Below are 17,680 nucleotides of genomic sequence, written 5' to 3'. Positions count from 1 at the left end.
AGCGAACGTCGATTCTGGTGCAGTATAGGGTAGCACATTTGATTTTAATTTTGAAATATAATAGGGCCTATTTGTATAATTAGTAGACTGACGCATATATACCGTTCATAATATTTCCCCTAATGTTATTAGGCTACCTCCTCTTTCTCTCTCTATTGTTGCTTCATTCCTTCCTCGCCTTCAACAGTTAAATGAAATACGTTTCGTTGTCCTTATCTTCATCATTCTAATGGCATCATTGAATAATGTAGCACTAGAATTAGATGCAGAATGCTTTTCACTTCTCTTCACGAAGATTGAACGGTTACTGTAATTGTCTGAAAAAATAACTGCTATAGCCTACCGCCATTCGCTCATCTTTCAAACTACCCGTGAGTTTTATTGGCTGCTGTATTTAACATTCAGCAAACAAGAGCTTGCGTCCCTCTTCGAATAGTCTATTGGTATAACAAATGCTACAAAAAATAATTTCCAGCAAGCTATTGTAGTGTATTAAGATTATGACTTTGCTAATGTTTTCAAGTGGAACCTGAGAGGATGTTTATTTAGTTTCAGAGGGAGACGGTTTTAGAGTGAAGCCCCATAGAAGAGAGGGAGTGTGTGTTGTAGACAGGGGATTGGACAGTAGAGGGAGCCACCCATATTTTGGAGAATATTATAAGTACTGGGTTTGAACAAAGAACATTAGAGCAGACATATTCTTTTGGGACACTGCTCTCCGGGTGATCATGACATCTGTAAACTTATGCTGAAATCTTGTGATATGAATAAAACTTATGATCAAAGCTCAGTATAAGCGGACTCCTTTGTTACAGCATAATTAGCAACATTGACTCGACACTACACTATTCTAGTCTAGTTTTTCCTGCATGGCACTCCAAGCTAAGGAGCATTTTTTAAGGAGAGGCCAGCGGAGCACAGGTGCGTGCATATTGCGCTAGAGACAGAGGCTATAAGTTAAACGCTTATTATGCATAACCCATTATTAATTAGCTAAATATAAGGCTAATACTGAATTGAATGTATTACCTGAAAGAGGTAGTCTAGGTCAACTCTATATAGGGCTATATTTATCAATCTAGAACATTATTATCTATTTTGGATGCAATTTTAATGGAGTTGATGGAGAGAGAAAGACTGCGAGAGAGTGCTCGCGCGTGCACTGATTTAATGCAACTATATTCGAGGGATAGGCTGTTTTAAAACTCTGCAACTGAAATTTACAATAAAAAAATAAGGTGACCCCTGAAAGCCAGATGGAGATGGGTAAATTAGACACACATTCGGTCTTTATATTACTGTAGCATAGACTATATAGGCCTACCTGTCACAAGAAAAAATGTTACCATGATGAGATGATAGGTCTACATATTGAGATGGAATGTCTGTCCCCACCCTGAGTGTTGATGATTCATCATGCAGAGGCCGTAGAGAAGCCATCACATATCATTTAACAGTTCCATTTCACGGAACCAGAAAATCACATTGTAGGATTTTTAATGAATTTATTTGCAAATTATGGTTGAAAATAAGTATTTGGTCAATAACAAAAGTTTCTCAATACTTTGTTATATACCCTTTGTTGGCAATGACACAGGTCAAACGTTTTCTGTAAGTCTTCACAAGGTTTTCACACACTGTTGCTGGTATTTTGGCCCATTCCTCCATGCAGATCTCCTCTAGAGCAGTGATGTTTTGGGGCTGTCGCTGGGCAACACGGACTTTCAACTCCCTCCAAATATTTTCTATGGGGTTGAGATCTGGAGACTGGCTAGGCCACTCCAGGACCTTGAAATGCTTCTTACGAAGCCACTCCTTCGTTGCCCGGGCGGTGTGTTTGGGATCATTGTCATGCTGAAAGACCCAGCCACTCTAGCAAACTTCAGATGGGCCTGGACATGTACTGGCTTAAGCAGGGGGACACGTCTTGCACTGCAGGATTTGAGTCCCTGGCGGCGTAGTGTGTTACTGATGGTAGGCTTTGTTACTTTGGTCCCAGCTCTCTGCAGGTCATTCACTAGGTCCCCCCGTGTGGTTCTGGGATTTTTGCTCACCGTTCTTGTGATTATTTTGACCCCACAGGGTGAGATCTTGCGTGGAGCCCCAGATCGAGGGAGATTATCAGTGGTCTTGTATGTCTTCCATTTCCTAATAATTGCTCCCACAGTTGATTTTTCAAACCAAGCTGCTTACCTATTGCAGATGCAGTCTTCCCAGCCTGGTGCAGGTCTACAATTTTGTTTCTGGTGTCCTTTGAAAGCTCTTTGGTCTTGGCCATAGTGGAGTTTGGAGTGTGACTGTTTGAGGTTGTGGACAGGTGTCTTTTATACTGATAACAAGTTCAAACAGGTGCCATTAATACAGGTAACGAGCGGAGGACAGAGGAGCCTCTTAAAGAAGAAGTTACAGGTCTTTGAGAGCCAGAAATCTTGCTTGTTTGTAGGTGACCAAATACTTATTTTCCACCATAATTTGCAAATAAATTCATTAAAAATCCTACAATGTGATTTTCTGGATTTTTTTTCCTCAATTTGTCTGTCATAGTTGACGTGTACCTATGATGAAAATTACAGGCCTCTCTCATCTTTTTAAGTGGGAGAACTTGCACAATTGGTGGCTGACTAAATACTTTTTTTCCCCACTGTATATATACAATGAGGGAAAAAAGTATTTGATCCCCTGCTGATTTAGTACGTTTGCCCACTGACAAAGACATGATCAGTCTATAATTTTAATGGTAGGTTTATTTGAACAGTGAGAGACAGAATAACAACAAAAAAATCCAGAAAAAAGCATGTCAAAAATGTTATCAATTGATTTGCATTTTAATGAGGGAAATAAGTATTTGACCTCTCTTCAAAACATGACTTGACATGACTGTTTTGCCAACAAGGTCAAAACCCTTGTGGCGATCACAGAGGTCAGACGTTTCTTGTAGTTGGCCACCAGGTTTGCACACATCTCAGGAGGGATTCTGTTTCACTCCTCTGCAGATCTTCTCCAAGTCATTAAGGTTTCGAGGCTGACGTTTGGCAACTCGAACCTTCAGCTCCCTCCACAGATTTTTTATGGGATTAAGGTCTGGAGACTGGGTAGGCCACTCCAGGACCTTAATGTGCTTCTTCTTGAGCCACTCCTTTGTTGCCTTGGCCATGTGTTTTGGGTCATTGTCATGCTGGAATACCCATCCACGACCCATTTTCAATGCCCTGGCTGAGGGAAGGAGGTTCTCACACAAGATTTGACGGTACATGGCCCCGTCCATCGTCCCTTTGATGCGGTGATGTTGTCCTGTCCCCTTAGCAGAAAAACACCCCAAAGCATAATGTTTCCACCTCCATTTTTGTCGGTGGGGATGGTGTTCTTGGGGTCATAGGCAGAATTCCTACTCCTCCAAACACGGCGAGTTGAGTTGATGCCAAAGTGCTCGACTTTGGTCTTATCTGACCAAAACACTTTCACCCAGTTCTCCTCTGAATCATTCAGATGTTCATTGGCAAACTTCAGACGGGCCTGTATATGTGCTTTCTTGAGCAGGGGGACCTTGTGGGCGCTGTAGGATTTCAGTCCTTCACGGCGTAGTGTGTTACCAATTGTTTTCTTGGTGACTGTGGTCCCAGCTGCCTTGAGATCATTGACAAGATCCTCCCATGTAGTTCTGGGCTGATTCCTCACCGTTCTCATGATCATTGCAACTCCACGAGGTGAGATCTTGCATGGAGCCCCAGGCCGAGGGAGATTGACAGTTATTTTGTGTTTCTTCCATTTGCGAATAATCACACCAACTGTTGTCACCTTCTCACCAAGCTGCTTGGCGATGGTCTTGTAGCTCATTCCAGCCTTGTGTAGGTCTACAATCTTGTCCCTGACATCCCTGGAGAGCTCTTTGTTATTGGGCATGGTGGAGAGTTTGGAATCTGATTGATTGCTTCTGTGGACAGGTGTCTTTTTTATACAGGTAACAAGCTGAGATTAGGAGCACTCCCTTTAAGAGTTTGCTCCTAATCTCAGCTCGTTACCTGTATAAAAGACACCTTGGAGCCAGAAATCTTTCTGATTGCGAGGGGGTCAAATACAGTGGGGGAAAAAAGTATTTAGTTAGCCACCAATTGTGCAAGTTCTCCCACTTAAAAAGATGAGAGAGGCCTGTAATTTTCATCATAGGTACACGTCAACTATGACAGACAAAATGAGAAAAAAAATCCAGAAAATCACATTGTAGGATTTTTAATGAATTTATTTGCAAATTATGGTGGAAAATAAGTATTTGGTCAATAACAAAAGTTTCTCAATACTTTGTTATATACCCTTTGTTGGCAATGACACGGGTCAAACGTTTTCTGTAAGTCTTCACAAGGTTTTCACACACTGTTGCTGGTATTTTGGCCCATTCCTCCATGCAGATCTCCTCTAGAGCAGTGATGTTTTGGGGCTGTCGCTGGGCAACACGGACTTTCAACTCCCTCCAAAGATTTTCTATGGGGTTGAGATCTGGAGACTGGCTAGGCCACTCCAGGACCTTGAAATGCTTCTTACGAAGCCACTCCTTCGTTGCCCGGGCGGTGTGTTTGGGATCATTGTCATGCTGAAAGACCCAGCCACGTTATATCTTCAATGCCCTTGCTGATGGAAGGAGGTTTTCACTCAAAATCTCACGATACATGGCCCCATTCATTCTTTCCTTTACACGGATCAGTCGTCCTGGTCCCTTTGCAGAAAAACAGCCCCAAAGCATGATGTTTCCACCCCCATGCTTCACAGTAGGTATGGTGTTCTTTGGATGCAACTCAGCATTCTTTGTCCTCCAAACACGACGAGTTGAGTTTTTACCAAAAAGTTCTATTTTGGTTTCATCTGACCATATGACATTCTCCCAATCCTCTTCTGGATCATCCAAATGCACTCTAGCTAACTTCAGACGGGCCTGGACATGTACTGGCTTAAGCAGGGGGACACGTCTGGCACTGCAGGATTTGAGTCCCTGGCAGCGTAGTGTGTTACTGATGGTAGGCTTTGTTACTTTGGTCCCAGCTCTCTGCAGGTCATTCACTAGGTCCCCCCGTGTGGTTCTGGGATTTTTGCTCACCGTTCTTGTGATCATTTTGACCCCACGGGGTGAGATCTTGCGTGGAGCCCCAGATCGAGGGAGATTATCAGTGGTCTTGTATGTCTTCCATTTCCTAATAATTGCTCCCACAGTTGATTTCTTCAAACCAAGCTGCTTACCTATTGCAGATTCAGTCTTCCCAGCCTGGTGCAGGTCTACAATTTTGTTTCTGGTGTCCTTTGACAGCTCTTTGGTCTTGGCCATAGTGGAGTTTGGAGTGTGACTGTTTGAGGTTGTGGACAGGTGTCTTTTATACTGATAACAAGTTCAAACAGGTGCCATTAATACAGGTAACGAGTGGAGGACAGAGGAGCCTCTTAAAGAAGAAGTTACAGGTCTGTGAGAGCCAGAAATCTTGCTTGTTTGTAGGTGACCAAATACTTATTTTCCACCATAATTTGCAAATAAATTCATTATAAAAAAAAAAAATCCCAACTGTACTTATTTCCCTCATTAAAATGCAAATCAATTCATAAAATTTTTGACATGCGTTTTTCTGGATTTTTTTGTTGTTATTCTGTCTCTCATTGTTCAAATAAACCTACCATTAAAATTATAGACTGATCATTTCTTTGTCAGTTGGCAAACGTACAAAATCAGCAGGAGATCAAATACTTTTTTCTTTCACTGTATATATATATATATATATATATATATTATCAACAGAGGCCAAATGCTCGCTGGCTTCCCTTGCATTCAACGCTAGGGGCGGCAAAAATATCATACTCTTTTTGACTAGACATCATCAGATAAATGGGCTACACATACTGAGACAGAGGGGCATTGATTACATTTACGTCATTTAGCAAACGCTCTTATCCAGAGCAACTTACAAATTGGTGCATTCACCTTATAGCCAGTGTTATTTTTTTATTTTTTTGGGGGGGTGGGGTAAGGTGGGGTAGAAGGATTACTTTATCCTATCCCAGGTATTCCTTAAAGAGGTGGGGTTTCAAGTGTCTCCGGAAGGTGGTGAGTGACTCCGCTGTCATGGCGTCGTGAGGGAGCTTGTTCCACCATTGGGGTGCCAGAGCAGCGAACAGTTTTGACTGGGCTGAGCGGGAACTGTGCTTCCGCAGAGGTAGGGGGGCCAGCAGGCCAGAGGTGGATGAACGCAATGCCCTCGTTTGGGTGTAGGGACTGATGAGAGCCTGAAGGTACGGAGGTGCCGTTCCCCTCACAGCTCCGTAGGCAAGCACCATGGTCTTGTAGCAGATGCGAGCTTCAACTGGAAGCCAGTGGAGTGTGCGGAGGAGCGGGGTGACGTGAGAGAACTTCGGAAGGTTGAACACCAGACGGGCTGCGAATGGATCGCCGTCCGTGGGAGGAGACGGTGGAGGCGCGCCATAGAGAGGAGCAGCGGCGCCAACCATGTCGACGTCGGGCACCTAAGAGGCAACCCCAATAATTTTTTGGGGGGGGGCACACGGCATGGACGACGGGGCTGCTGGAGGCAACTACAGGGCGAGTTTGTGGATTAGGAGAGGAGGCCACCGGGTTTGGGGGGCTGGAAGGGAGGTTGGCGGAGCCTAGAGGTAGAGCAGAGCCAACTCCCCGTACTCAGGCTAGGCAGCGTGAGACTGGGCAGGTTCCGAGGTATGCGGAGCTGCGTACTGTGCCGCGAGTGGTCCGGCACAGTCCTGTACGTCCTGTGCTATCACTACGTACGTGTCATGCTAAGGTGGGCATAAAGCCAGGACGGAGTGTGCCGGCTCAACGCTCGTGGCCTCCAGTACCCCTCCTCGGTCCCGGATATCCTGCGCCAGTGCCACGTGCTGAAGTGCCAGTACGAGTACACAGCCTGTACGTCCTGTGCTGATGCCTCACACAGAGTGTGTAAAAATAGGCATTCAGCCAGGACGGGTTGTGTCAGCTCTTCGCTCCAGACCTCCAGTCCGTCTCCACAGCCCGGTCCGGCCTGTTCCTGCACTCGCACCAAGCCTGTGGTTCGCGTCGCCAGCCCAGCCCGGCCCGGCCTGTTCCTGCTCCCCGCACCTAGCCTGTGGTGCGCGTCGCCAGCCCGGCCCGGCCTGTTTCTGCTCCCCGCACCAAGCCTGTGGTGCGCGTCGCCAGCCCGGCCCGGCCCTGCCCCTCGCACCAAGCCTGTGGTGCGCGTCGCCAGCCCGGCCCGGCCTGTTCCTGCCCCTCGCACCAAGCCAGTGGTGCGCGTCGCCAGCCCGGTCCGGCCTGTTCCTGTCCCTCGCACCAAGCCTGTGGTGCGCGTCGCCAGCCCGGCCCGGCCTGTTCCTGCCCCTCGCACCAAGCCAGGAGTGCGCGTCGCAAGCCCGGTCCGGCCTGTTCCTGCTCCCCGCACCAAGCCAGTGGTGCGCGTTGTCAGCCCGGTCCGGCCCGTTCCTGCTCCCCGCACCAAGCCAGTGGTGCGCGTCGTCAGCCCGGTCCGGCCCGTTCCTGCTCCTCGCACCAAGCCAGTGGTGCGCGTCGTCAGCCCGGTCCGGCCCATTCCTGCTCCCCGCACCAAGCCAGTGGTGCGCGGCATCAGTCCGGCACAGCCCGTGCCTGTTTCACCAGTGCCTTATCAGGTACCGGTCAGCTGCTCCACACCGGAGCCTAAGCAATCCGCTCCACCGATGTCCAGTCCAGCTCCAGCCAGCGGGACCAGACCAGGGGCGCTACGGGGGGGTAGTTAGAGAGTGGTGGTCACGCCCGGAGCCGGATCCGCCTCCGAGGCGGAATGCCCACCCGGCCCCTCCCCTGTTGGGTTTAGTTGCCGCGGTCGCAGTCCGCGCCTTTGGGGGGGGGGGGGGTACTGTCACGCCCTGGCTCTGGGGACTCTTATATGTTGAGCCAGGGTGTTAGTTTATATGTGTAGTGTCTATGTTTTGTTTTCTATGTGTTCTTTTCTAGATCGTGTGTTTCTGTGTTGGCCGGGGTGGTTCCCAAACGGAGGCAGCTGTGTCTTGTTGTCTCTGATTGGGAACCATACTTAGGCAGCCTGTTGTGCACTTGTCATTTGTGGGATCTTGTTCCGTGTAGGTTTGTGTTTGTTAACCGAGGACTTCACGTTTCGTTTTGTTGTTTTGTTGTATCGTGTATTAAGTACTATTAAAAGTATGTACGCATATCACGCTGCGCCTTGGTCCACTTATTACGACGATCGTGACATCAAGGCGTCAAGCTCATTGATGAACTCTCCAAGGGAACCTGGAGGGCGATAAATGACAAGGATGTTAAGCTTGAATGGGCTAGTGACTGTGACAGCATGGAATTAAAATAAGGAGATAGACAGATGGGTCAGGGGAAAAAGAGGGAATGTCCACTTGGGAGAGATGAGGATTCCTGTGCCACCACCCCGCTGACCAGATGCTCTCGGGGTATGCGAGAACACATGGTCAGACGAGGAGAGAGCAGTAGGAGTAGCAGTGTTTTCAGTGGTAATCCATGTTTCTGTCAGCGCCAAGAAGTCGAGGGACTGTTTCACTCGATCGGATTACTTCTCCGGTGAGATACATTCAGCCTTTTGTGAATTGAAGGAAAATTATGAAACCACAGAGAGACGAAAGATACATTATTTCAAAAAAAATATTGGTACATTTATTGGGGAAGACTGGCTTCCTTTGCCCTCCATGAATACACTCCACTGACAATGACTTCATTGGTTGTTGCCACATTGAGATGCTGTGCCTTTATCTGCGAACCATCAGGTTTAAGACAGCTCAGTCATATAGTATTTACAGAGCCAGATAGTTTCTCCGAATGAAGGCACACACTTGTGCCTCATAACCACTGTGTGCCTCACTATGTACCTCACTTTGTGCCTCATAACCACTTCATGATGTTTGACTGCCGGTCAATGACTGCGATAGGCCAGAGAGTGAAGTGGGTATTAAATTGTTCTTATTATGACAGCCGTGGAACTCAAGATACTAGATGTGCCGTGCGTAGAGAGTGCGAAGTGAATATAGAGAGTACCAGGTGATTGAAATTCCTACCGATAATGTAAATGTCACAACTATGAATCTGGTCTGAAATGTTTTGGTTGAAATAAGGCTGTTTGAAATCCCACTCTGTTTTTCAGTTATACAGTATCTCATTGCTGAGATATAACACCGTTCATGGATGTGTATTAAAATGCATATTGATATTTTTTCAGTATAAAATCCATTCTAATATGAATCCCCCCTCCAAGCACTTTATATCCCTATTTATTTTCCATTTTACTATGTTTTCACTTTAATTGATATCAAATATGAGTCATTTGTATATAGCGAGCGATTAAAAGGAATCGATTAAACTGCTCTGCTGCTGTGAAAATCAGCCAAATACACAAAAACTGTTTTCAGGAAAACAGCTTGAATGAGATTAATTAGAGATTAAAGCCCTTGATAGAAACGGTAATCATTCCTCTTCTGTGAGAACATTTTCAAAGGCTTGTTGAAGTAAAGGATAAACACCTCAGCCTTGTTAAAAAACCCATCACCTGTTCACCTTTACGATTGAAACTAGGGTCACTGTAGCCAGTACTTTAAAAGCATGTCTCTCTCCCTCTCTCTCTCTCTCTCTCTTTCTCTCTCTCTTTCTCTCTCTCTCTCTCTCTCTCTCTCTCTCTCCTCTCTCTTCCCTATATGCCTCTCTTTTATCCCCTTTCAGTTTCTTTGGGTCTCCTACGCTCCTTTCTCCCCATTATTCAGTCCCACTCTATCTCTCACTTAATAATTTCATAGACTGACACAAGCTCAGTCCCTAAAAGAAACCATGGAGAATGGAATAGGTGCCTACCGTACCCTTTCTCCTCTGTCCTTCTCCCTTCCTACCTCCCTCCTTCCCTCTTTCCTCATATTTTGAATTAATTCATCCCTTCTCCCAAACCCAGCTCTGAAGGGATTCCAGAGGAATTCTTTAATGAATGTGACCTTAATGAAACCCCTGCAGCTCTATCCTCTATTCCTCATGACATTACCATAGGTGACTTTGTCATTTTATGATGTAAGAGAGGGAGGAGAATCTGACCACAGTCTCCAGGCTGGGAATGGTCTTTATGTTGTAACTATAATGTATCTATTATGTACTTATGTTGGGTTTTAAGTTATGCTGATTGGGCAATTTTTTGGCTTTTTATGTCCCTGTGAGAATATACTAATGATCCCAGTGACATTTGGGACATTTGCTATTTTCTTGATGGCGAATGACCTGTTCTTACGTCTTGTTGGTGAATCATCCAGGTACTGTATGTTGTTAAATGGTGAAGAAGTTATAATGATCAGGATGACAGCCTTTGTGAATAATGTAGTGGTGAGTGGGGTAACTTCAATGAAGAAGGATCGGGGAGCATGAAAGGTGGGTTAAGAGATGGGTAATTGTGAGTGTGTGTGTGTGTGTGTGTGAACGTATTTAACTATACTTGTGGGGACCAGAAGTCCCCTCAAGAATAGAGAACTAACAAAAGTTTGACCAACTGGGGACATTATGCTAGTCCCCACAAGGTCAAATTATATTTCTAGGGGGTTTAGGGTTAGGAGCTAGGGTTAGTTTTAGGGTTAGGAGTTAGGTTTAGGGTTAAGGTTAGGTTTTCAGTTTAAGGTTAGGGTTAGGGTAAGGGTACGGGTACATCCTAAATGAGATGTTAGTTTGGTGACACTTTATATTAAGGTTCCGTAATAAACCATTTATTAAGTGTGTGTTCACCATTTATTAATCATTACTCCCACGTTTATAAACATTTACATTTACGTCATTTACATTTACATTTACGCCATTTACTAATCATCAGTAAAGTATTGTTGCAGCCCCTAATCTAAAGTGAGCGCTATTTATGCTTGATAAATACGTTATACATGTTTTGAGTGACCAGTGTAATTGAAACTATGAGATCAGGTTAAAGCTTCTCACAAAAAGATGGGCATGCCATTGGTAGACATTCCTGCAGTACCTGGTAAAAGAATAAACACACAACACAGGATGTGTAAGGAAATATATATACATTTGTGAACAATTAGCTTACTAAGATTGACAAATGTGGGTGTAATGATTAATAAATGGTGAGCATACTTTTTGTAAATGCCTTAAATGGTTTGTAATGCCTTATAAATGGTTTATAAATGCCTTATAAATGGTTTATAAATGCCTTATAAATGGTTTATTATTAAAAGTGTTACCGTTAGTTTTTATGTGAAGAAAATTAACTTTGCCCTAACACTTAAAAACTTTGCTTCTCCTTGGTCTGCAGTTAAAAAATAGTTCTGCTTTTACCAGTCAGACATACGCACTAAGAAAATGACTACCACACACTCATAAAGGCTTCAATTTTACTTTGATCAAAAACAGAAATAATTTCATTTGTGTCAAGAAAAAAATTGTATGTTGGCTGTCACCATGGTAATTTCGATGCCACAATAGACTCCATCAAATAACACAAAACTCTTTCCGCTGGAGTTAGAAGTAATTACCCAGGCAACATCAACATTATATTGAAGATATATTTTTTTGTAAGTTTAAAAAAAAAACAAGGCTTGAGTAGGGTTGAGTTCAGAGGACCTCGTAGTAAAGTGGCGATGGTGGGTTCTCCATGAATAAGAGGGAGGGGTTATAACAACAGATCACATCAATCATACTGTAGGTACAACAACACTTAGTTCAAATGAGTCCCATGCCTTTAAAAGTAAGGTTGTTTAGTCCATTGTGCTATGCCTAGGAATCCCTCAACATATCTTTATTAGCCTACATCCCACCATTACACATTTCTGTATTTTAATACTGCGTCAAGGAAAACACAAGATCACAAGATAGCTCTGTCTCTTTGGTTAATGACAACAAAAACAGAACATACAGGTATTAATTTACGTATGTGCACAATGTATACACAAATATAGATTTTTCTGGGGGGGGAACTCATTTCCTCGTGCCCCCTGGCTGTTGCTGATAATATAGCATTAGCTCAGTTGTTCTATTCTGGTGTTACTAGTTTAAGTGTTTGTGAGGCAGGTATTGTCCCTCCTCTCTCGGTACTTCCTGTTTCCTATTTCCCTGTTTCCTGGCAGCATGAGTCTCACCATGGAGCTACTGGGCATGCTCCAGCATAGGAACACCTGTTCCCAGTGTTTTCCTCCCAAAACGAGATCAAGATGGGAAATCTAATAAAAACCAGCACATTCCACTAGGATTATGGGAGATTGAGACCTTACAGGATCACAGCCTCACACACAGCTGATGCTCTCATCTTTGTCCCTGGTTGCCTTGTCTTTGTCTGAGTTTGATTTGGTCTTCACAAGATTTCGTAGGGAGTCCCTGGGTCCTCCACTGCTGTGGACCCCATTCCTGAGGGACCCCATTTCCTCCAGGGGCAGGTGGGTGGAGTTGTAGGCCAGCGGAGGGATGGTGTTAACCAGTATGAGCTGCAGAGGCTTCCTCTCCGGGCTGTACTGGCAGCGTATGTAGCGGGAGAAGGCTGCACGGTACGTCTTGTTGAACAGAGTGTACACCAGAGGGTTGACGGCTGAGGAGAGGTATCCCACCCACACAAACACATTCAGCAGCCCCCCCATCACCCCCGGATCACAGTTCACAGGGTCGCACACCACCGCCAGAACATTGGTGATGAAGAAGGGACACCACATGACCACGAACAGGAAGAAGACCATGCCCAGGACCTTGGAGGCCTTCTGCTCGTTGCTGATTGACTGCATGGTGCGACGCCCGTACCGCGGGTCCACCCCGGCCCCGCCGACCCCTCCTCCTACCCCTCCCGTGTCACGGCTGAGCGAACGCCTGAAGAAGAGCTTCTCTGAGGAGAGTGAGCCCTGCGGGAGGAAGCCCAGGGTCAGGGTGGCGATCCTCTTGGGCCGGGGCACCAGCTGGTCCAGACAGAGGGTAGCCTCGTTCTGCAGGGCGCTGATGGTGAGGAAGTAGGTGACCACCATGATGGTGAGGGGGATGAAGAAGGCCACGAAGGAGCCCACCAGGACAAAACTGTCATCTGTCAGCAGGCAGCTGCCATCTTTAAACACCTTGGTGTGGTCCCGCAGGCCTAGGACGGGGATGGGCATGGAGATACCTACAGAAAGACAGAGGAGAGAGAGGTTAGTTTAGTGTGTGTGTGGGTGGGTGGGTGGGTGCATGCGTGTGTGTGTCACCTCTTATTTAAGATTTCAAATTGAAAAAGTAAAAGCAATTTTGTACAGCTTGTCTCTGCCTAAACGGTAAATAGCACTGTGGTGCTTCAAGATTGTGCCAGTAATATCAAAATGTCTGGCTCTATAATGTACACATCTATAATGTACACATCGTTCTACAGGCATAGCACACCTGTTGCTCATTCCCACCGTAAATCAATCCACCAGGGCAGGATCCTCTTGCATCAATAATGCAATAGTCCTCATATCACTATTGTGTGCCCACCAGGACAGATAAACCCTGCCATTTCCCCTCACAGACCCAGCATTAGTGTCATTAGTGGCCAATAAATGGATTTGTGAGGGAGAGGGACAGAAGCATCTGGAGCCATTCACTATGGGTTTCATCCCCATTGCAACACAGTGAGAGGCAAAGACTAATAACCTCAGGGAGGGAGTGCAACTGGCCTGACACTGTCGGCCATTTTGGGGCTTAGAGCAGGAAAATAGACGGGGAAGGTTGCCAGAACCAGCTCCAATTAAGATCACATCACTTTAGGCTTGGGTACAGATTCAATGATTTATGACCTCAAATTTGCAAGGACATTAGCCTATTTCCCCAGTTCTGTCTGGTCTGGCATCTTGATCTGAAGGAATTAAATAGTCCCTCGTTTTATCAACATTTTACTACAGAACTGTCAATCAAACATCAATCAACACGCCTGCAGAATTCAGAAATTAAATATACGTTTTGTCTGTTTCTCTTCCCCCTGACAATCTCCTTCCTCTAAAGATAGAGGGGCTTGGAGAGAGAAAGGTGGAGTTTTTCTTTGAGTTGATATTTTCTTAACCACTATATTTGGCTGGCTTAGAAAAATAGTTTGTTTGTCTGTATCTACTGGTTTTGTTGAAATCCAGGGCAGCTTTAAAGGTTGAACCAAGACCAACTTGAAACTTGAAATGCAATTTCGTCAAGAGCATTAGCAAGTTCAGAAAGAGATTTCTTCTTGTGTGTGGGTTGGGATGTGAAAGCAGTTGAAATAGTCAAGACAATCTTTTGCTATCCAGATGGCCATGGAACCCTGAATCAATCATATGACTCAAGTCCAACATTTCTTCATGTAATCCTTTGTTTATGTTCCTGTATCTTTACTTCATTCTTCCTTAGTATTATAGGTTGTTTGGACTAGCTTCACGTTGCCCTGGGTGTGTGTTCAGTGGTTTCTGTAAAGCAGAGCAGCAGCAGCACCCCCTGGCCCAGCAGTTGGAGACAGGCCAAAGAACACATACCTGATCCAGACATCTCAACCATCTCTGCCATGTTTCCACACTAACACATCAACACCAGAGCCACAGATACACAGAGCTCCGGGTTGGAGATCACACTAGACACAGACCTAGGATCAGTTCATCCTTCCCAAAACTTGCGCTTAACCTCAGGAAGAGGAAATGCTAAACTGACCTTAGGTAAGTATCTCTGCTCTGTAGGAGCAATTTGCTCGTACTCCAATAAACACAGCTCAGCTAATTATCCCTCCATGTTTGCACAAAATCTTTCTGAGGCAGTTACATTGACATTGAACTGCTGATGCCAACGTGTACATTGTTACGCCTTTGGTAATTGTGTGTTTCTTTGCTCTAGGAAACTATTCCCCAGTGTGTCTGAAGAGAGAGATATAGCTCTGGGGAAGACCTCCATCCTCTGTCTGTCAGCACTGAGACACATCACAACATGACAAAAATACAGGAAGATGTAGGATTCAATGATTCAATGGAAAGAGAAGACTGCTGGTTACAAAAACCAAAGAGTATTATTATTTAATTGAGCTATGCGGTCTTACAAAAATTATTGGTTGATATGAAATGTTTATTACATCCTGGTCATGGCCCAGGAACTTTCCTTGGTCATGGCGGTTTGAGGTGTGTGTCGGTGTGAGTGTGTGACTTTGCGCACTAACAATGTGTGTACATGAGTGCACACATTCATTGTTCAGGATGAGGTGTGTACATGTGTTCTGTGTATGGGTGGGATTTTGTATGGTCTTCAGCGATCTCTCCCTGTGGTAGGAGTCTTGTACAATAGGCTGGGCAGTAGCAGCACTGTGTTCCAAGGTTTGTTTAACAGCATACATCATCTCAGTTCTGTGTACCATCAGCTAAACTTAAGCTTCTCTCTCTCTCACTCTCGCTCTCTCTCTCTCTCGTGTACAGATGGATGAGAGGAGAGGGGGATGAGGATGAGAGGAGAGGGGGATGATACATAACATGAAGATAAGCACTAGTGACATAATCTTATTTAATTTGCAGGCAGCAGCGTATCATATGCTAGCTTTACGCCTAGGGCCTGGAACCTGTGGATTGGTGAGTCATATCAGGAGTTAATTCCTCCCCAAGTTGTGTGATGTCTCTTTCTGCTTCCCTGGTTCTATATGACAATGTCTCTCCCTGCATACCTGGGTCTCTACACAGCATGACTGGATCATTAGTGGTGGTATTAACTAGCATGACTGGATCATTGGTGGTGGTATTGAGACATTGGTTTGAAGCAATGGAAAGGAGCCACACAAGTCTGACAGGCTGTTTTTATGATGAGATCTGATCGACCCTCTAATAATCTTAAATTATAAACACATTTACGTCTGGTTATTTGCCTACAGCAGGGCATGTCTCATTTTAGCAGCAGCTTCAACTTCGAGACATAAATAGTTGGGTGTGCTGGCTCTCACTCAGCATAAATGACACATGTACTGTTCTGTATGGAGCTGTCTGACGGCTTGATGTACCAGACTGCATTAGTGGCGCAATCATTTCCTTTTCATGCTAGGCCATTTACTTGATCAGCTGGATATCAACTAGGCCATTATAAAGTTCTGATTGTTCAGTCGCCTTGGCTTTTACACTAAATAATATAGACCTTGAAACTGAAATGACAGCTGCTTACGAGTCATTCTCCTTCTTTCATTCCCTCATTCACTGCCTCCCTCCCTCTTTCGCTCTCTCCCCATGGCGCCTGGTGCCTTGCCCCTATCCAACGGTACAATGTGGGGGCGTTTTACAAAGACTTGTTTCTGGCATTTTACAAAGACTCGTTTCTAAATATACCCCCCCCCCCATGACCACTACTTTATAGATAACAAATACACACACATGGTCTCTTTCTCTCTCTCTCTCTCTCTCTCTCTCTCTCTCTCTCTCTCTCTCTCTCTCTCTCTCTCTCTCTCATGATCTCTCTCTCTCTCTCATGATCTCTCTCTCTCTCTCACTCTCTCATGATCTCTTTCTCTCTCGCATATGACCTCTCTCATATGATCTCTCTTTCTCTCATGATCTCTCTCATGATCTCTCTCATATGATCTTTCTTTCTCTCATGATCTCTCTCGTGATCTCTCTCATTATCTATCTCTCATATGACCTCTCTCTCATATTCATGATCTCTCTCTCTCATGATCTCTTTCATATGATCTCTCTTTCTCTCATGATCTCTTTCTCTCTCGCATATGATCTCTCTCTCTCTCTCTCTCTCTCTCTCTATTCTCTCATCTCTCTCTCTCTCTCTTCTCTCTCTCTCTCTCTCTCGTCTCTCTCGTCTCTCTCTCTCTCTCTCCTCTCTCTCTCTCTCTCTCTCTCTCTCTCTCTCTCTCTCTCTCTCTCTCATCTCTCTCTCTCTCTCTCTCTCTCTCTCTCATGATCTCTTTCTCTCTCGCATATGACCTCTCTCATATGATCTCTCTTTCTCTCATGATCTCTCTCATGATCTCTCTCATATGATCTTTCTTTCTCTCATGATCTCTCTCGTGATCTCTCTCATTATCTATCTCTCATATGACCTCTCTCTCATATTCATGATCTCTCTCTCTCATGATCTCTTTCATATGATCTCTCTTTCTCTCATGATCTCTTTCTCTCTTTCATATGATCTCTCTTTCTCTCATGATCTCTTTCTCTCTCGCATATGACTCTCTCTCTCTCTCTCTCTCTCTCTCTCTCTCTCTCTCTCTCTCTCTCTCTCTCTCTCTCTCTCTCTCTCTCTCTCTCCCTCTCTCTCAAGGGAGTAGCATATACTTGTGCAGGCTTTTCTTCCTGCCCCTTACCCACAGAGATGGTCCAGACAGCCATGATCTTGAGGCGGGCCTTGGTTTGGGAGTTGAAGCGGCTGTGGTGGAGGGGGTTCCTGATGGCGATGTAGCGGTCCAGAGAGATGGCACACAAGTGCATGATGGAGGCTGTGGAGAACAGCACATCCAGGTAGATCCAGATAGGGCACAGGTCAGAGGGCAGGGGCCACCAGTAGTCTGTAGGGGGGGATACAGAGAGAACTATGAACTCTGGAAAAAATAGTTTTTTGTTGTTGTTGTTTTTTACAGGGGAATTAAACACTGATTACACAAGCCTGTCTTGTAATGGGAATACCAGTTACACAATATACAGTATGTGAGACTTTTAACACAGATTAGTTTTTATGGAATTGGTATTGGTTGTAAAATGCATTTGCAGTGGCATTGTGAAG

General features: G+C 45.1%; 1 protein-coding gene across 1 annotated transcript; it reads right to left on the bottom strand.

Moving 5' to 3' along the window:
• Positions 1 to 12,258: 12,258 nt before the first annotated feature.
• Positions 12,259 to 17,460, bottom strand: LOC311119341 (5-hydroxytryptamine receptor 2A-like; the record flags this gene model as incomplete). The annotated part of the gene is made up of 2 exons (XM_084194062.1): positions 17,265 to 17,460; positions 12,259 to 13,115 (listed from the first exon to the last, which is right to left on the bottom strand). Exons 1-2 carry the CDS (start codon positions 17,386 to 17,388, stop codon positions 12,259 to 12,261), a joined length of 981 nt encoding a protein of 326 aa, XP_084050188.1. The 5' UTR covers positions 17,389 to 17,460.
• Between the last annotated feature and the right edge of the window lie 220 nt (positions 17,461 to 17,680).

The sequence above is a fragment of the Coregonus lavaretus genome (genome assembly GCF_964263955.1).
Source record: "Coregonus lavaretus genome assembly, contig: HAP1_SCAFFOLD_2478, whole genome shotgun sequence".
Taxonomy (NCBI): domain Eukaryota; kingdom Metazoa; phylum Chordata; class Actinopteri; order Salmoniformes; family Salmonidae; genus Coregonus; species Coregonus lavaretus.
Note: the sequence above shows the minus strand (reverse complement) of the source record. Positions and strands in the feature narration are given on the sequence as shown.